This window comes from Paecilomyces variotii, assembly GCF_004022145.1.
Source record: "Paecilomyces variotii strain CBS 101075 chromosome Unknown C8Q69scaffold_16, whole genome shotgun sequence".
NCBI lineage: Eukaryota > Fungi > Ascomycota > Eurotiomycetes > Eurotiales > Thermoascaceae > Paecilomyces > Paecilomyces variotii.
This window is the reverse complement of record NW_021167155.1, coordinates 71,668-90,118: the sequence shown is the minus strand read 5'-3', so window position 1 is coordinate 90,118 and position 18,451 is coordinate 71,668. Positions and strand designations below refer to the sequence as shown.

The 18,451-nt window shown below is 50.5% G+C and overlaps 6 protein-coding genes across 6 annotated transcripts; 1 reads left to right on the top strand and 5 right to left on the bottom strand.

The window, feature by feature from the left end:
* Positions 1 to 198: 198 nt before the first annotated feature.
* Positions 199 to 1,452, bottom strand: C8Q69DRAFT_117179 (hypothetical protein). Its single transcript, XM_028625169.1, has one exon. The coding sequence runs from the start codon at positions 1,238 to 1,240 to the stop codon at positions 356 to 358; it is 885 nt and encodes a 294-aa protein (XP_028481449.1). The 5' UTR covers positions 1,241 to 1,452; the 3' UTR covers positions 199 to 355.
* Positions 1,453 to 1,981: 529 nt separating this feature from the next.
* Positions 1,982 to 3,857, bottom strand: C8Q69DRAFT_493807 (hypothetical protein; the record flags this gene model as incomplete). Its single annotated transcript, XM_028632195.1, has 8 exons — positions 1,982 to 2,448; positions 2,517 to 2,584; positions 2,644 to 3,026; positions 3,085 to 3,155; positions 3,209 to 3,245; positions 3,308 to 3,492; positions 3,556 to 3,697; positions 3,756 to 3,857. 8 exons carry the CDS (start codon positions 3,855 to 3,857, stop codon positions 2,144 to 2,146), a joined length of 1,293 nt encoding a protein of 430 aa, XP_028481448.1. The 3' UTR covers positions 1,982 to 2,143.
* Positions 3,858 to 6,562: 2,705 nt separating this feature from the next.
* C8Q69DRAFT_481131 (putative mitochondrial DNA replication protein) lies at positions 6,563 to 8,633 on the bottom strand. Its single transcript, XM_028631574.1, has 6 exons — positions 8,165 to 8,633; positions 8,063 to 8,087; positions 7,985 to 8,003; positions 7,814 to 7,910; positions 7,076 to 7,748; positions 6,563 to 6,932 (listed from the first exon to the last, which is right to left on the bottom strand). The coding sequence occupies exons 1-6, from the start codon at positions 8,238 to 8,240 to the stop codon at positions 6,878 to 6,880; spliced, it is 945 nt and encodes a 314-aa protein (XP_028481447.1). The 5' UTR covers positions 8,241 to 8,633; the 3' UTR covers positions 6,563 to 6,877.
* A 570-nt stretch (positions 8,634 to 9,203) lies between these two features.
* C8Q69DRAFT_510573 (citrate synthase mitochondrial precursor) lies at positions 9,204 to 11,046 on the bottom strand (the record flags this gene model as incomplete). Its single annotated transcript, XM_028633200.1, has 8 exons — positions 9,204 to 9,392; positions 9,451 to 9,751; positions 9,806 to 10,361; positions 10,417 to 10,477; positions 10,535 to 10,582; positions 10,641 to 10,725; positions 10,796 to 10,860; positions 10,927 to 11,046. 8 exons carry the CDS (start codon positions 11,044 to 11,046, stop codon positions 9,204 to 9,206), a joined length of 1,425 nt encoding a protein of 474 aa, XP_028481446.1.
* Positions 11,047 to 12,698: 1,652 nt separating this feature from the next.
* Positions 12,699 to 15,796, top strand: C8Q69DRAFT_116894 (hypothetical protein). Its single transcript, XM_028625165.1, has 7 exons — positions 12,699 to 12,985; positions 13,066 to 13,311; positions 13,559 to 13,661; positions 13,779 to 14,795; positions 14,852 to 14,885; positions 14,946 to 15,114; positions 15,168 to 15,796. Exons 1-7 carry the CDS (start codon positions 12,866 to 12,868, stop codon positions 15,678 to 15,680), a joined length of 2,202 nt encoding a protein of 733 aa, XP_028481445.1. The 5' UTR covers positions 12,699 to 12,865; the 3' UTR covers positions 15,681 to 15,796.
* A 546-nt stretch (positions 15,797 to 16,342) lies between these two features.
* C8Q69DRAFT_117022 (O-acetylhomoserine) lies at positions 16,343 to 18,448 on the bottom strand. Its single transcript, XM_028625166.1, has 6 exons — positions 18,282 to 18,448; positions 18,154 to 18,208; positions 17,994 to 18,077; positions 17,578 to 17,937; positions 16,936 to 17,504; positions 16,343 to 16,861 (listed from the first exon to the last, which is right to left on the bottom strand). Exons 1-6 carry the CDS (start codon positions 18,329 to 18,331, stop codon positions 16,603 to 16,605), a joined length of 1,377 nt encoding a protein of 458 aa, XP_028481444.1. The 5' UTR covers positions 18,332 to 18,448; the 3' UTR covers positions 16,343 to 16,602.
* Positions 18,449 to 18,451: the final 3 nt, after the last annotated feature.

The window sequence follows — 18,451 nt, the reverse complement described above, 5'->3', positions numbered from 1 at the left end:
GCAAATGGGACTACCAGGCGTAGAACATTCCACTAGTATCATGATTCGTTTCCGACTTTGTTGCTGAGAACGAAGGTAGAATTCTCTGTGAGGGAAGGAAGGTTTCAGGGTTGTATTATGGCAACATCAAGCGGTGGCGCATTTCTGACAATGTTTTGAGAGTTCAAATCTATCCACAAGAAGAATAAGCAATTTATACTGCAGGTTTAACGAATCTAAAACAAAAGAGACGATGTCTCTACCTCTGCACTTGGCATAGTCAGAAAAGCATTAGTCCACCCAGTCCACAGATGTTTTAAGTATGTATGTACACTGAAGAGCGTATGTACATGGACTTCACTTATGTTCCGTCCTGTCACTGGACTAACTCCTCTTTTGATTTTTCAGATTCACCATCCACACTGTACCGCAAGTATCTCTCAATAATGACCCAGTACTTCTGAGGGTCTGTCCGCATGTGCGCCACGTGGGCGCTGCCATGGAATTTGGCCCTCTCAACAATCCAGCCACTTGCCTCAGCTTCGCTGGCATGTTCCTCCACGTCCGATGACTTGATTAATTCATCTTCATCCGAATATATATAGCATCTTCGCTTGATATCCCCTGAGACGCCAAAAAGGCTTGCGTCGTTGAGTGCCTGGCGTGTTAACTCGATAACGTCTGGCTGTCGGAAGACTTTGTTAAGAAACCAGTTGCCAATCAGAAAGGCATAGACGATGCTCAGACAGAGGCGATGCAGAATGGGGTGCTTTGGCAGAGCATAGGACAATGCCTTGGCACTTGTGCGGATAGTGGCTCTCCCAGGCGCGCTGTCGATGACCATCGAAGGGACGATCAGGGATGAACCTGTCACTTGACGGTATGTCTTGACCAGGTGCGTCGCGGCCAAGCTTCCTCCATTGGAGAAGATGTGTAGAAATACAGGTTCGCGTGGGGATGCGGTGTTGCGGACAGCCTCAACGACAGGCATCAAACGCGAGCGCTGGCGAGCCTCGCGCAAAAAGATATGAGAAGAAGTGTTGAGGATGAAAATAATCCGCGAGTTTGGCGCAAGACGAGCGTATTCCTTGACGAATTTGATAAAAGCTCGGGGAGGAGCATTCATCCAAGAAGACAGCACAATAGTGGATGGAATAGCACTATCACTCCCCAATGTGCCCGTCGGTTCTTTGATGTAGATCGACGAGGAAAGGCGTACAAATTCCGATAAAGGATTTTCAGCAGTTGCTTTGGTCGCCATTTGTGTGAGACCGGGTTCAAGACCAGTCAAGAGCAAAATTAAGGTGTCTGGCTGGTGGCGCTGTCGATTACTCAAGCTGGCTCAGGCTCTGATGAACTGAGCTACAAGTGGTATCTTTATCCAAATAAGTACATGAGCAGTCAACTGAGGATTGAAGAGAAGCAAAATGCGGACGAAGGAACCGACACAGCAACAATTCAAAGGGTAATGGCTTTGATTTTCGGATTTCTCGAACAATGAAACTCCAGAGAAACATGTGTTAGTCCATTTCGCTGCGAGTATCCATACTTTTTCGTCAATGGAATCCCTGATGCGACTGTCATCTTATCGGGACCATTAATGAAGCCACCAAACCGCTCGGGATATTATTGATTAAGCCGCAAACGGTTCAGGGGATCTCCAATAATAATACGTGCGTAAGTACTTTAACCTCGGCCCCACGTGACTACTGAGAGCCCGTTAATTGTACCCCGGATTTGGAGCGCCACAGATACCGTGGGAATTTGTTTATCTGTACTACCATAAGATTGTTCATGAATTAAATACCATGGAATCGGCGTATAGTTCATGTTTCGAGTCTTAGAGCTCTGGTAGTCCTCCTAGCCAATAATCTGTCTGGACAAAGATCGCCAATTCTCGGAAGAGTTTGGGGCCATTTCCGATGACCGGATAAAGTAAAAAAATAAGTAAACGTCAAATCCTATGAATTAATCCTGTTCACTAGTCAAGTTTAAAATAGTTAATGTATTACAGTTATAAATATACAACAAGCCTAACCAATTATAAAACCCTGCGAAGGAAGAAAGGAAATATGTACAGTACATACCCAGATAAAAGCCAAAAAAAAACTCCCACCAACATTCCAATAAAACATAACGTAACAATCCCATCCCATTTCTTCATTCAATTAATTTGATGCTTCGCCATTTCAACATCTACAAGCTGCACAGAACTCCTCGATTCGCCCCGCTCATCGCTATAATCAACTGTATATGAGATCTTCTGTGAAATGCGGCTGGTTTCATTTAGATGTCGCGTTTGTCTGGGCCGGCACGGCTGCGATTGATAACTTGAAACATGGCCGGTTGTGAACTGGAATACACCAGGGAAGATGTGTGCGATGAAGACTCGAGTTGCAGGTAGACAGGCACAGATTATGGCGACTTGGCATTCGATTACGGACCAGTGGTTGAGGGCTTGCATGTCCCCTGGAAGAGTTGAGTTAGCTTTGCTGTACTGGCTTTTTCTTTTTCTGCGTTTTGGCGGATGCACTTACATGTGGGATTTGCAGATGAACTATTGTAGGAGAAGACAATCACACGGATAACCCCGATGGCAGCCAACCTATCGATCCAACGAAGTAAATACAAGTGATGCAAAAATATAGCAGGGTTTATACTCACACCAAGCCAATAGCAAACATAAAAGCGACACCTATCTTTTTGCGAAAAGACAAGGTCAACTTCATGATTTCGTAGACAGGCATAATCACCATGATCGTGTCGACTGCGATGTTGACAAAGCCATTGGCGAAGGTCGCGGCGTTGAAGTCGATGCATTTCCCTTGTTCTGGGTATTGCCAGCCCGTCCATGCTAAATGAACGGGAACGCAGTGGAAAGCATCCACTATGATCCAACTGATAGCGACAGCAGAGTTAATTCCAATCATAGTGTACGCGGTGTAGCGGAATATGTTGGACTGGAAGATTCGTAGTAGGAACAGGCAGACGGAAATCTTAGCGAGAGATATGAGGCCTTTGTATGCTAGGATGAAGACGTAGAAATACTTGAGTGAAATAAGTCAGCATAGTGGTTCTTTCAAGATATTGAAGAGACAAACGGACCTTGTATGCTTTGGTGATATTGTCTAGTGGGAAAATGTCCCATATATTCATACCGAAGCCATAACGGACCACTGGAATTGATCAATTATCAACCACGCAATATCGGTCCTTTCATAATCCTTACTTGAAATATTTAGTGAGAATACCACTATTGCCAATGCCTGTATACTCTAGTTAGTGGAATGTTAAAAGCGGGTTATACCAGAACAAGGATACTTCTCACATATGAAGCAACAATAGTGAAGTCATCAGGACCCCAGCCACCTCCCAGACGCATGGATTTGGCAGTGATCCTGATCATGACGAGAACAGTGGCGAATACGAACGGTATAATCGTGCCAGCATCTGCTACAGCATAGCGCCGGCGGATAGGGATGTTGCATTGGCGGGACTCCACAAATTTGGCCGCTGGCAATGATTTGGTTAGGATATCAGAACTGCTGGTAATGATCGTAGTGATGAATTACTTACTTAACGCTTCTCGAACGGAACAGCTCACCATGGCACAGTCGGCAAGAGCAGTTTGATATTGGGTATCAGAGCAGAGACATGTCGTGTCGGTGGTCGAGCATGAAGATGTGTGATTAACGAGCACTTGTTGCTTGCACGCAAGCTACTATATCATCAGACGGAGTCTAAACAACCAAAGAGAGGCAGAAGGAAACGCATACAGCGCACCGAGGCAGGGCTGGTAGTTTCGAATCTGATTCTCCAGCGACACGCACGACTGGTAGGGTCGTCGCGATGAGGACTATTATGCGAAACAGATGCATTATGGGCCATGCGTATCTAGGAAGTCAACCGACGATTGTCGTCGGAATCGTAATGAGCATCAATTGTACGAGGTATATTCGACTATAGCGAAATAAGGACATCTGAATAACACTGGGACGGATGCTCCCGAGGAGAAGGCTGATACGCCATATATCTCCCCCATCGACAGTTCATACGAGCTAAGAGCACGCACTGTTACCTATGCGGCTTCTGTGAGAGTATACTCACAAGATCGTTTTCCCGTGTGCTAGGTACATGAATCGCGATTCCGCCATCGCAGATCCCACGATACCGTTTCTGACCACGTCCATGCTACATCTGGCTGTGGAGTATCGCGCAGGATCCTTCAGGTCGGGTCCTAGATACTGGAGATCGACACTCTATTGGAACTTAAAGAAAAGATCCAACAGTTCTCCGCACCTGAGCGATGATTAGATCTTCAGGGGGTCGAATCCCTCGGGGGCATAGGCCTCGGTAGGCGATCTACCATAAACAATAGTGTTGATCGTTAAAGTTCAACCTCGGGCACCGGCCACGCCACGCGAGCCCACTAACGGGAGAGGGCCTGAACTACATGAGGATCTTTCAGCTAACGTGTTCGCCTGGTAGATTATGTCTCTAATGGGTTCCATGATCCATCAACCTGTACTCCGTATCTCGTGTCCTTCGGGATGGATATGAAGGCATGCGGGCCCAATACAGAACATTATTGGTAAAAACAGTGAAACAACTCTCTGGTTAACTTCGACTGTATAGTTAGACGATAACGGTCTCGCAGTAGCTTATCCATGTAACTAGACTATTTTGCAGCTGTCTGCTTAGGGAAGGTCATGTCACCAATCTTCGTTCAGCAGGCCAAAGAGCCCATCTCAATGAACAGGTCCCCGAATGGTCTGGGTGATATCCATACGAAGAAACTCCGCTTGAAGAGTCTGGTGATTATCAAACCGCTTAGATATTTGATGATCGGAGGAGATACAAATTAGACTAGCACGGTTAAATAGTCGAACTGGTTTCTTCTACAGCAGTATGCGTTTTCTCCACCCGGCTTATTTCATCTTGATAGACCCGAAGGACATGGTAAGTTGCCGAGGCAAATAATTACAGAAAAGGATTTGATCCCATAGGTACTTATTTGTTAGCTCTTTTGTGAACTTAAGTATTTCATTTATGCACGATTTAGTTGGATTATACTGTGCACCCCAGTTAACGCCATTACACTTGTGTGGATCAGGGAATATTCCCACTTTAACCCTGTTATTCATTCCTATAGGTGAACAAGGTAATATATTAACTAGGCACCTGCATAACGAACGACCGATTCATATCTCACAAATCAATCTGACAGAAAGGTTTTCATTAACAAGAAAGAAGTTAAAGACTCCCTACTTAGCCAAGTAATCTGACAAAGTCCTCCCACACCTTCTCTACGACGAGCTCCAACTATAGGAATAAATAGTCTGTCTAAGCTTACCACAGAATCCCAAGCATTATGCAGCGTTAGCCTGCCAAGAGTATATATATACATATATATTACTCGCCTTTAAATAAACTATAGACAGTTCGTTACCATTTGGACTTTTATCGCTCCTGTTTACATTATCGTGGGCTCGCTTACATTGCCCATATGAATGGAATATACCCATAGGAATGGAATATAGTGTCGATCGATATTATCCTCAAGTCAGATCTGGGGCATATGAATTCCAATAGTTCTTTGGTTTCACTGAGGCGATTTTCGATGAGGAGTGCAGTGTGGTAGTGTCACTTGATAGATAGACCAAGTGGAGAAATGGCAAACAGAGATACCATAGACCCGAATATCTCTAAGGAAGATTAGACCGAATTTATTCAACGAAGACGTATGAAACCTAGCTGCTAATCCTAGAGAATTACCATAACGCCAATGATTTCAGTTTGCGTATGCTTTTTCTTCCCTTCGCGGACTGATTTTTCAGAATATTTATTTACTATCCGATCTACTCTAAGATATTTCACTCGCCCTAGAATTCCTGAGAAACTCTTTAGTCAAGGGCCTGCAGCACAAGACAACAATCTCAGCAGCTAAGTATGCAATGCAGACAGCTATCCAGCGCATCATGATTTAACATACGACGACACAGTTTATATAATGCATTTGAAAACAGTAGTTATGGCCCACAAAGATAGATAGAGGACTCGAGCATACGATAACCTAGACAGTCCTGAGATCACGACTATGACGGTTCAAAGAGCGGTATCTTTAGCTATGAGCTCGTTTCATATTGTAGGTCCTGTATCTAGGCTGGAGGATCTTACCTAGCACTAGATATACTTACTTAGTTGTTTCAGGTGAAAGAACGAGAAAGAGAGAGATAAAAAAAAACCAATACAAATAGACAATATTATATTATTATAACAGGTTATTATAATCCACAGCCCCTTTCGAGCCATATATTATAATATACTCCGATAGCAATAGAGAAAGAAATAAGCATAGAGGTAAAACCTCCGATATCGAATGTCAGGCTTTACTTCCGACTTCCGCATCGGAGCAAAACGACTCAAGTCCGAATCCGGACGGGTATTATTTTGAGACTCGATTATTTATCCACATTTATACTATTTGCTCTGTAAGCTCAACAATGAATTATAACTTAACGAAGTTATTGCTTTTTATTCGTTATGGAAAGCAACTGTTATCTTTGAAACAATTCTATCTTTTGCATTTCGAGTGTGTTTAGTTACAAAAATACTTCATGTTTACTATAGTGATGTAACAGCGTATGATAGTATTCGCATAATAGTCGGCTAACTGGCATGTTTGAACATGTAGATACTGCATAATACTCTATACCATAATAATACGTCTAACACGAGAGAACTCAACAATGAAAGGTTTGGCGTAATCAGCTTTTGTGCAAATCGGTTCCTTATTAATATTCTGTCCCGACTCCTACAATTCGTACCGGTCAAGACGGCAAAAGATCTACCCGGCAATACTCGCTTCCAACATGGAAAAAGGCATCTCAACCCTCTTCTAATGCTTCGCGGTGACTTTGTCGCCAGTCAGTTTTTCGACTGCTTCCTTGGCCCTGCTCGGTTCAAAGGAGATCCACATGTCAGCGATTTCGGATACCTCGGTTGTCACATGACCAATAATAAAGAGTACAACACCGCGTGGGTGCTGATCAACGGACGAAAGGGAAAAGGGAAAGAAAAAGAAAAGACAACTTACATGTCACCCAGAGCAACCATGCACACAGTCTGCCAGATACCCAGGCCGATTCGAGGAGTGACTCCCCGGTATAGACCCTTCAGACCGTTGCTCTCGTAGATGTACTTCAGGGTCTTGCCGACGGTCAGGTTCTTGGGGCGGTTGGGATCTTCCTTCTTGCTCTGCATCTCCACACGGATGACCTCGATCGGCTGGTTCCAGGCGGACAGACCACCTCCCAGACCCGACGCGAGGATCTTCTCGAACGCATTGAGATTCTGCTTCTCGTCCTTGCCAGTGACGTTGCGGATAGCGGTCTCCGCCAGACGGGACAGACCGAAGCGGGAACCCCAGTTGGTCGTCTGACGGATGGCCACAGCGTTGACACCACGGTTGATACCGCGGATACCTTCCTTGCGGTAGATGTCCATAAACGTAGCAAAAGTGCTGGGGGGCTTGACACCCGCCGCAGCCATCTTGTGCTTGGTGATCTCGACCGTCTTCATGCAGGTGCAGAAACCCATGGTGGCATACGCCTGGGCGACACCACCGGTCATACCGGCCGAGATACCAGCGACGAAGTCGCCAGCGCCAAACGTCTTTGCGACGTATTCCGCCTCGGACGCGACGAACAGCAGAACGGCGCCCTTGGTGGAGGCCTCAATCCAGGCCCAGGGAATGAGACCTTGGTAAACTGTTCGATTGCATTTCGTGATTAGTGATCAGCAGCTCCATACGGCAGGAGAGGGGCGCCCTTACAGCCGAAGATCCCGCCACGACCCCAAATCCGACCGATGGCCGTCGCAAAGCTGTCCTGACGGTTGGCGGCCATGGTTGTCTTGATCACTTCCAGCGGCTATTATCACGAGTCAGCGGAGTGCGCATGATGACTTGTATTATTGTAATTATTGAGGTGAGGGTGGCCTGTACCTGACCCAGCGAGGTAACCCTAGATTCCGGTCAGCTTGAATTCAGGATTCGAGTGGATTTCAGGACAACAAAACGTACTCGAACAGGTTCAATCCCGCACCCACTGCGCATCGACGTTAGAAACATTGTCCATCTCCCTCCTGCAGTAAGATCCTGCATTGCGGCAGGCGATGTACTCACGCAGCAGATTGCTGAACTTGACGGGCTTCTTCTCGATCTTGTGGCCGGAGGCGGCCTGAGCGGTAGCGGCGGACATCTCTGGATACTGGGAACGCTGAAAGGGGCCCTGACCAAGGGATGTAGGGGGCTTCGTCGCTTTATGGGATTCGGGAGATCGGAGAACGGTGACGGCTAAGGACCAGCAGCAGGGCCAGTGGAATCGGCTATGGATCCAAGGGGAGGAGCTAGGAGGGCTGGGGGAGGAGGATGGAAACGACGATAGACGGAGGGAGAGAAGTCAGCGACACCGGATAGATAGATAGATAGATAGATGAAAGAAAGAAAGGAAGAGAGAAAGACCAGCAGAGCAGAGCAGGGAGAGCGACGAGGACCTTATTATTAGTGAATTCACTAATAGATAGACTGGCATACAATAATGCTGGGGGAGCAGAGCTGAGGCCCCCCGGACTGCTAAGACTAACTAACTCGGCCGGGTAACTAAGCTGGAGCCCCCAATCTTGCAATCTGCACGACCCGACGCTAGTCCCAACAGGGATAGATACACGCTAGCCTGCTTTGGGCCGGACGGTGAGGCGCCGAGGCAGCTCCGTTGGGCGACGGGCAGTTCAGCGTCCCCAACAGGACAAGCATTCGCGTTGAGACCATATCTATTATTCAACGCCCTGGCCGTCTCGAGAGGAACTGATGGGGAGTCAATTCCTCCGTGCTCGTACGGCGATCGAGACTGTCGAGTTGACTCACTAATTACCCTACTCGAGTCATCTCAGACTAGTCTTGGCTGAGGGACAAGCAATGCTTACGTCTCCCATCGCAACATACCTACATACTAACTACTACGTAGGATCACGCAAAACAAAACAACACCGCAACGACACACATGGCCCGCTTGAACTAGTCAAGTTTCATTAAACGTAATCGAACAAAACGGCAGATCCAGCGCTGCCCGGTCCACTAAATAAGAATCAAAGGAGAAGCATCATCCTGCCCGTCATGGCGCCGGACCTGGTTCCCCACACAAGCTACCTATACACTATTTTTTTTACAGCTGGGCGCCAACAAGCTTGGCGTAGGCGTCAGTGCTGAACGACTTCGGGCGCTCAATGGGGGCACCAAGAGCACGGTCGATGATCAGCTGGGGCAGGACTCCCAGAGCACGGGAGACACCGAACAGGACGGTGTAGTAGTTGGCCTCGGTGAGACCGTAGTACTGGAGCAGGACACCAGAGTGCTGCAGTCAACGTCAGTAAGAGTGGTCCAACAGTGCAACGTCAAGGGGGATCACGTACAGCGTCAACGTTGGGGTAGGGGTTCTTGGTCTTGCCGTGCTCGGTCAGGACGCCAGGAGCGATCTTGTAGACCTGGCTGACCAGCTTGAACATGGGGTCATCGGGCAGCTTGCGGAGAGCAAACTCGCGCTGGGAAGTGTAACGCGGGTCAGTCTTGCGGAGGACGGCGTGGCCGTATCCGGGAACGACCTGGCCGGCGTTCAGGGTCGACCACAGGTAGTTGCGGATGGCATCGTCGCTGAGGTCGTTGCCAATGGCCTTCTTCATCTTGGTGAGCCAGTTGAGCACCTCCTGGTTGGCCCTGTAGAACTCGTTAGCGCAATTCGCAAATTGGTAGATGGCGACAGATCCTTACAGTCCGTGGAGAGGACCAGCCAGACCGTTGAGACCGGCGGCCAGAGAGAGCATGGGGGAGCTCAGAGCGCTACCAACCAGGTGGGTGGTGTGGGCGCTGACGTTACCACCCTCGTGGTCGGAGTGGATGGTCAGGTACAGACGCATGAGCTCGACGAAGTCCTTGTTGTCGCCGAATCCGAGCTGGTTGGCCAGGTTGAAGGCGTAGTCCTTGTCCTTCTGGACAGGAGCGACCTTGCCGTCCTTGAAGACGTTGCGGTAGATGCGGGCGGCGATGGTGGGCAGCTTGGCAATCAGGTCCATCGAGTCCTCGAAGGTGTAGCCCCAGTATTCCTTCTTGTTGATACCCTTGGCGTAGGCCTTGGCGAAGGAGGACTCGTGCTCGAGAGCAGTGACAGCCAGAGAGAACTGGGCCATGGGGTGGAGGTCGCTGGGGCAGCGGTCGATGAGCTCCTCAATGAACTTGGGGACATCGGAACGAGCAGCCCACTCAGCGGACAGCTCGCGGACTTGCTGCTCGCTGGGGATCTCGCCGGTCAGCAGAAGCCAGAAGAGACCTGGGTCCATTAGTCATGTCTGATGTGATGTATTCTCTTTTTTTCTGTCGCCTACCTTCGGGGAGGGGCTCCTCTCCACCGGGGGCCTTAGGCAGGAGCTTCTGGCACTCAGGGATCTGGAATTGCGTTAGTAAAAATGCCGGCATTCAATTCTTTGGTGTTGTGCTACTCACGGTCTTGCCACGGAATCGGATACCCTCCTCGGAGTCCAGGACGGAACCCTAACATTGAACGTTAGCTCTCGCCCAGACGAATGCGCCTGGAAAATCAATCACCCACCTCCCAGACGAGGCACTTGATGCCACGGGCACCACCGTAGGCCTGGTCGAGAGTGACCTCTCCAATGACCTTGTTGCCGTACTCCCTATGATTCGACCATCAGTTTCTGTTCAACATCGGGCGGAGTAAGGGGAGAAAAGAAGAAGGGTACACACTTGCGGAGCTTCTTGACCTTCTCAATCTCACCAGGGATCTTGTCGGCGAAGGTTTCCTTCAGGGACTGTGGCATTGACGGTCAGAATCAGTTCCTACCACGAGGTGGACACGATTTGGAGGGACTACATACCTTGGCCTTGCCGGAAGAGTAGCAGCGCAAGCCATTGAAGGCCGCAGACTGCACCGCGGGCTTCCCAGCAAGGGAAGTCGAGCGGAGGGCAGAAGTCGTTAGTCTGAGAGAGGAAGCCATATCTGCTTACTCAAAAGCTTGAGAGGAGACAGGAAGGTTGGATATACTGTGGAAGAGGAGAGATGGGGTATGAAAGGGAGAAGAGTTGAGAAGAAAAGAGAAGAGATGACGGGCGAAGCTGTTGCTTTTGCGGCCCTTTTTTCCCTCTGGCCGTAACTTTTGCAACGGTACAGCTGTACGATGATACACACGCGCAGGCGCTAAACGCTAGGGGGGCGGGCGCAGAAAGGCGTTCGGTACGGTAACGCGGGAGTGTCGTAACGTCCCCGGGAAACCGGGCATCTCGGCGCAAACACATCGCAATCCACGGATAGCCTAAGTCGAGCATTTGTGCCCTTGCCCACTCCGACCCTCACTTATCCGCCAAAACCCGCGTGCTGACTTGCTCGGTGCTTAAAAAGACCCTCTTGCTGATTTGAGAAGAAAAAAAAGCACCCAGAGACGTTGCGGCGGAATAATCAAAGGGACGTGCATTCGACAAGATCAGGACAGCTGGAGCTCCCATAACAGGCTAGCGGTATTCTTCTGTATTATATGTACTGGCCGTACCGGTCACATACCATTAAAAATACCATTAGGTATTATGCATTATTATTCTGGACAGCCGCAAGTTGCAACAGTGACGTCGCCTGGCGATGCACCGCAGCGTAATACGGAGGCCGTACTGCCAGTACAGGGACATACTGGGACGTGCCGAAAGCCGCGAAGGCTGGCCGTCCGGAGCGTTAGCCGTCTCCGTGTTCCGTCGCTGGTCTCGTGGCCGTTGCGACCCTTGAGAGTCGACGAATGCTTCCTTTCTGCCGAGATCGCTTTACCGAGAACCTCGTCTATCCACCTGGTTGTGCTCTAATGCCTCTATACAGCCTCAGATGCATCTCATCTGGCACCAGACAGCCAATTATGCCCTCCAATCTGCCCTATGGACCGACCACAAGGTTAAGGCCATGTCCCCGAACCCTCCCCCACGAGGTGGTAGCTCCCCATACTCCGTAGTCTTCTCCGTGTTTCCCGTAGATAGAGTAGTTTCAGGAGTAAATGTGGATATCATCTTGGTCGGGGAATTATTTCCGTACAAATGCGACATATCTACTGATGAAATAAAGCAGTAACTCAGTGCCTGTATATCTAGATAGCGCTCAACTAGTTAACAATAATGAACGAGAGTATGCATCAGCCATCCATATATGGCCTGAGGCATACAGGCACCCATACCTCAGGTCACGTTTGATCACCTGATGAATAGCTACCGCATGCGGTTAGCCCTGGGCACGGCAGTTTCTGCTCGCCCAAAACTCCTGCCAACCTCCTGGCTCACTCTCCCTTTCTTCCTTCTTCCATCAACATCACCTCCCGTCCATCGTCCATCGTCCATCGACTTGCTCATCGCCAGGACGAGTCGTACGTTATAACGATATTCTCTCTTTTCCCTTTCTTCATCTTCGCAGCTGTTTTGAACTGTACTCGTACTCGATCGCCACGCGACTGCCTGAATCGTCGCTTGGCTTGTTTTTTTCCCGGCTGTAGGTGCGCGAACCGCGATCGCAGAGTGTGCGCTGGTTAGAGTCCGTAGTGACGCGACTGTCGCACTCAAAAAGGAAACACAAGGAGATTCTCCTACACAAAGAATCGGAAATTTTATCAGTTTTCCTCATCTAGACGCCAGATTACTACTGTTCAATTCGCCTTTTGCTGGCTATCGCTTCCAGTAGACCCGAACTGTGGACCTGTGCAAATTCATCGCTGGGACGGAAGGTACACAACCGAGAAACAAGATCTTATTATACGGACTGGTGTCGACTTCTATCCACACCGACCCGCCATGTCTTCTGCCGTAGCAGAGCTGGATGGCTATCTCCAGTCCATGCTTGCTCTTAAACCCCCAGGTGTATCAGGATCCAAGATCAACAGCATCACTTCGCTCTGTACAGCCAACGTTCAGGTATGTGCCTATCAATTTTATCTCTGCCGTCTTATGATGTGTTGACGGGACACCCATGCTAACTTCATCCTTGTTCGCAGTCCGAGTCTGTTCTCATCCAGAAGATCTACACGCACTTCAAGAGGGCACCGGGAACACACAAGTTGGGCGTACTCTATGTCGTAGACTCCGTAACTCGACAGTGGGTAGAAGCAGCGCGCAAGGCGGGCCAGCCCTCCGGTAGTGCAGCTCCCGATGGAACCTTCGCCGCTGGCGTTAACAGAGTGACCGAACTGTTACCCGTTCTGATGACAGATATCATAAACAATGCTCCTGAAGATCAAAAGGTACGCTCTAGAAAAGACCACAAAGATAATCATCAAGAATACCAGAGACCGTTGCGGGCAATAGCGGCCGATGAGATGCGGTTGGCTCGTAGAGCCCCGTTAATCACCTATAAGATCGGATCTCCGTATTTCCCGCTGCTGGTCCCTTATACTTCCCACTTAGACGTGTCTTGTTGCCGTCCAGGCGCTTCTTCCGCTATCTGTGACCGAATAGTCCAACTTACGTATCATGTGCTGTCGTGTTTAGGAAAAAATCAAGAAGCTGGTGGATATCTGGGAGCGTGGCTACACCTTCCCTGCACCGATGCTTGCTTCGTTCAAAGAGAAATTAAACGCTCCCCCGTCTCACAGTAAGCTCCCCTCAAACTTACTGATCTGTATCTCTGTCCGACCAGTATTAAATACCGTCGGCGGTCAAGCTTGTGTTGGACAACGTGATTCTAATACTATTTCTGCTTCTGTTCTAGACGTTGAATCTACCACCCCCGATGGCTCCCCCGCACCAGGCCATATCCCCTTTGGCGCCCCCCAGCAGCAGCAGCAGCAGCAGAACGGCGTTGCTACTTCGACTCCTGCCCCGGATACCTCGAGCATACTGAAGGCTCTTGCAGACATGGCGAAACAGAGCACCCCCGCCCCGACCGCCCCGAGCGTGCCGGCACAGAGTAATTCTCTATTAAGTACACAGACTGCAGCTGCGCCGCCGGTGACCTCGTCCGTAGACCAGGCTTCGCAACCACCGAACGGGCAGGCTGCCGTAAACCCTTATGCAGGAAATCTAGCGACGCCGTTTGCGGCCCTGGGTAATGTCGCTCAGAACCAAGGCCTGGTCTCTCAGAGTCAGACTCCCAACCCGTTAGCTGCTCCTCAGAACCCGCTGGCAGCGCTGCTCCCCCAGGCCACAGCGGCCCCCGCGGCACCGGCCATCGCGCCAGAGGCGCTCCAGCAGGTGCAGCTGCTCCAGCTCCTGGCGGCCCAGGGAATCCCGCAGGAGCAGTGGGCGACCGCACTGCAAATCCTTAGTCTGTCCAACAGCGCCAACACCGGTATGGCCAACATGGCCGCCGGCCAGATGCCGGGTTATATGCAGCCGCCAGGCCAAAACGTGAATGCCTGGGGCGCCCGCACCGACGTGCCATCACGTGACATGGACCGGGACCGCGAGAGGGAACGTGACTACATGCGCTCTCCGCCCGGCGGATATCGTCGTCGCTCCCGCTCTCCCGGCTGGGATCGACGCCGCGATGTCTCTCCTCCGCGCCGTCGCGACAGCCCCGTATATGGCGAGTACAACGGAGACTCCCCTGGTCGTAGAGGCGGGGATCCCCGCGACGCTCGCCGTCGGCCCAATGACTATCGCCAGCGCAGCCCTGCCGGTCGAAGACGCCGTACGCCCACGCCTCCCCGTAAGGACCCGACTTTGCCCCCTCCTGGACCCAAGTTTGTCGAGTGGGATTACTCGATAGGCCAGGGTAACATCAAAGGTTCGTTCTCGCCGATGCTCAGATATACATCCGGTTACTTACACTTTCTGTAACAGTGCTCAGCCGTACCCTTTTCGTTGGTGGTGTCACGTAAGTTGCTCTTCCCCCAAAACTTCTCTCAACCCTGCTCTTTTGTTAACATCTTCATAGTTCTTCTGAGGCCCACCTGCGCTCTCTTTTCAACAAGTTTGGTGTTGTCCAGACTTGCATTGTCAACGTCGACAAGCGCCATGCCTTCGTCAAGATGATCAACCGTCAGGATGCTGTGAATGCCCGCGAGGGTATGGAGCAGTACAAGTCCGGCGACATGCAGCTCAGGGTACGTGATTTAACAATATTTTTTATTGAAGAAATGTACTGACGAGGTAATAGACACGATGGGGTGTTGGGTTCGGCCCACGTGACTGCAGCGACTACCAGACGGGTGTCAGTGTTATCCCGATCGAGAGACTAACGGAGGCCGATCGCAAGTGGATGCTTACCGCTGAATACGGTGGAACGGGCGGTAGACAGATCGAGTCCGGAATGGTCGTCGAGGAACCCGATATCGAGATCGGTGCCGGGGTGTCGTCGAAAGCTATCAGTCGACGTATGGCTACTGACAAGGGAGGTCAGCGTGGTCCCCAATCTTCTCGCTCTCAGCACGACCGCTTCGGAGGTCGTCGTCCGGAGCGTGGTATGGATAGCCATGGCCACGGCGGTCCGGGTGGTCCGGGCGGCCATCCTGATCGAGACGTGTCCAACGCCAATGTCGGAGTGCCGCCGGCAGTTCCTGGTTTCGGTTTCTCGTTCCCCGGTGTTCCCATGTTTCCTCCCGGCTTCATGATGGGCGGTGCTCAAGGCAGTTCTTCCCCTGCCCAGCCGCCGCCCCCCGGCCAGAGCTAAGCAGGGATCGGGCTGGAACCGATACTGGTCGTTTCTCATCCTCATCCATACCTCATCTCTCAAGGGACTTGAAAGCTCTGTCTCAATGAAAAGCGTTGTTTCTTCTTGTTATTCCCCTTCCGATCTTGTTTTCCTACGGACTGCTTTTTTTTCCCGATTCCAATGTACAAAATTCACCATAATTGTCGATTCGATATCCTCCCGTTGAGCTCTTTCAGCTGCCTTAATGGTCTTATCGTCTATCGGGACACATGGCGCTGAATCTCTTATTAGTCGATGGGCTGTCGCATGCATGACGCTTCCATGTTTTGGGCGAGGTTATTAATCGAGGTTTTCCGTTTTCTGTTACGATTGGACCCGACAAGCTAGTTCTCATCAGCCTGTCTCGGTCGGGTGTTTTCATGCGGCTATCTTCTTTTCAGTTTTCACATTGACACGTTGGAGTCAGTTTCTTTTATTTTTCATGGGTTCCGGGCGGTCTACTTCTCTTAGTGGGACAAAAAAAAAGGCTTTTTTGTGTGAACGGGGGGAGGACCTTTAGTATCAGTCATAAGTTAACGTCAATGATTATCACATTCGGAGTCCGATATGATCTTCTTCTCTATTGTAGATTCCACGTAGTAAAGATAGCACTGATATCAGTAAATAAATGGGGCAGATATGTGCATAATTTTCGTTTCCATTTTGGCACAGAAGAAGACATCGATATAATAAAATGGATAAAAAGAGATCTCATATAATATGGTATCATGAATGGAGAGCTCAGACATCTCTATACGACAATCATCACTCAACAATTAAGCATAAACAAGAACAGAATCACCACCACCATCTCCTAAGCCCGAGATGCTTCCTTTCAATTGAAATTGAGCAAAAAAAAAAAAAAAAATACCACCATCTGAGTTCCGAAAACTACTCTAACTTAGACAGAACCCTGCAGCCCAACCTCCCTCTGCGCAGACGCATCAGACCTATCCGGAAGAGCAGCCTTATCCGGTCCGGCAGCACTAGCGGCCTTGAAGGACTGTTCGAAATCAGCGATGATGTCGTCGATGTGTTCGGTGCCGACGGAGATGCGGATCGCGTCTTCGGTGACGCCCGAATCGAGCTTTTCTTGGTCGGAGAGCTGTTCGTGCGTGGTGGACCACGGGTGGATGGCGAGGGTTTTGGAGTCGCCGACGCTGTTTGTGGAATGTGTTAGATTGTGCGTTTTCTCTCTTTCACTTTGTTCTTAAGGGGTTGGGGAGGGTCTTACTTTGCCAGGTTGGAAATAAGCTTAAAGCCATCAACGACCTGACTACCAGCAGCAGCACCGCCCTTGACGCCAAAAGATAGCACACCACCAAAGCCGCGCTTCAGGTACTTCTTTGCGGTTTCGTGGCTCGGGTGGTTCTCGAGACCCGGGTACGAGACCCAAGTGACGTTCTCGTTCTTCTGGAGCCAGCGTGCAAGAGCCAGAGCGTTGGAGGCATGGCGCTCAGCGCGCAGACTCAGCGTCTCGATACCCAGCAGGAGCTGCTGCGCAGCGAAGGGGTTCAGGGCCGTTCCCAGATCGCGCAGGATTTCGACGCGCACGCGGATCGCGAAGGTGATGGGTCCGAAGGTCTCCCAGAATTTGAGGCCGTGGTAGCCCTCGGCCGGTTCGACGAACTGGGGGAATCGAGCGGCGTGCTTGCCCCAGTCGAATTTACCGCTGTCGATGACGACGCCGGCGATGGTGGTGCCGTGGCCGCCGATCCATTTGGTTGCGCTGTGGACGACGATATCGGCGCCGTGGTCGATGGGACGGGCGAAGTAGCCGCCTGCTCCGAAGGTGTTGTCGACCTGTTTTGTGTTAGTTATTAGGATGTCTCTTTAGTTAGTGCTAGAAATGAATGAATGAATTGAATGTACGTACCACAAGTGGAACCCCCTTCTCGTGGGCAACCTTGGCGATCGCCTCGAAATCAGGAACGTTGTAACGCGGGTTTCCAATGGTCTCGAGGTAAACGGCCTTGGTGCGGTCATCGATGGCGGCCGCGATATCCTCTGCCTTGTCTCCCTGGACGAACTTGGTCGTGATTCCCAGACGAGGCAAGAGAACCTTGAGCTGGTTGTAAGTGCCACCGTACAGGTTGCTGGTCGCGACGATGTTGTCGCCAGCGTGAGCCAGGGCAGCAAAGGCCATGAACTGCGCGGACTGGCCGGAGGAGGCGGCCACAGCGGCAACACCGCCCTCGAGAGCAGCAATTCGCTTCTCGAAGACATCGACGGTGGGCTGGAGTTTCACGATCGGTCAGGCAGGTCCCTTTGTCCAGATGTCGGACCACTCACGTTCATGATACGGCTGTAGATGTTGCCGAATTCCTTGAGGCCAAAGAGCCTCGCGCCCTGGGCGGAGTCATTGAAAACGTAGGACTGGGAAGAAATCCAATCTCGTCAGCATGGCTCTGAGCAGGCGATACGACTCAATGGCAGGATAGGATTGACGAACCGTGGTGGCATAGATGGGAACAGCGCGGGCTCTTGTGGTCGGGTCAGGTTCCTGGCTGGAGAGAAAGTCAGGGTCCAGACATCCAGTAGTTGTTGTTGTTATAGTAGTAGTTGGTGTTCTTCACATACCCAGCATGCAGCTGCAGGGTCTCAAAGCGAGGAGTCTCGTTGGCAGACATGATTCGATGCGATGCGATGCGACGATCGATTCAATAGGGAATCCCCGCACAAATCACTCGTTGAAGTAGTTAGAGTCTGTTGATGTTTCCGTCTACTTCCGTGATGGATATTATTTCCGT

Coding starts and splice junctions, on each gene's coding strand:
- C8Q69DRAFT_117022 (XM_028625166.1), bottom strand. CDS start 18,331: ATGTCTGCCAACGAGACTCCTCGCTTTGAGACCCTGCAGCTGCATGCT. Junction 18,209..18,281: donor ACCCTGCAGCTGCATGCTGG/GTATGTGAAGAA, acceptor CTTTCTCTCCAG/CCAGGAACCTGACCCGACCA. Junction 16,862..16,935: donor CTTATTTCCAACCTGGCAAA/GTAAGACCCTCC, acceptor TTCCACAAACAG/CGTCGGCGACTCCAAAACCC.
- C8Q69DRAFT_117179 (XM_028625169.1), bottom strand. CDS start 1,240: ATGGCGACCAAAGCAACTGCTGAAAATCCTTTATCGGAATTTGTACGC.
- C8Q69DRAFT_116894 (XM_028625165.1), top strand. CDS start 12,866: ATGTCTTCTGCCGTAGCAGAGCTGGATGGCTATCTCCAGTCCATGCTT. Junction 12,986..13,065: donor TCTGTACAGCCAACGTTCAG/GTATGTGCCTAT, acceptor CCTTGTTCGCAG/TCCGAGTCTGTTCTCATCCA. Junction 13,312..13,558: donor ATGCTCCTGAAGATCAAAAG/GTACGCTCTAGA, acceptor TGTCGTGTTTAG/GAAAAAATCAAGAAGCTGGT.
- C8Q69DRAFT_481131 (XM_028631574.1), bottom strand. CDS start 8,240: ATGTCCGCCGCTACCGCTCAGGCCGCCTCCGGCCACAAGATCGAGAAG. Junction 8,088..8,164: donor CAAGTTCAGCAATCTGCTGC/GTGAGTACATCG, acceptor GTCGATGCGCAG/TGGGTGCGGGATTGAACCTG. Junction 7,749..7,813: donor TCGTGGCGGGATCTTCGGCT/GTAAGGGCGCCC, acceptor GCAATCGAACAG/TTTACCAAGGTCTCATTCCC.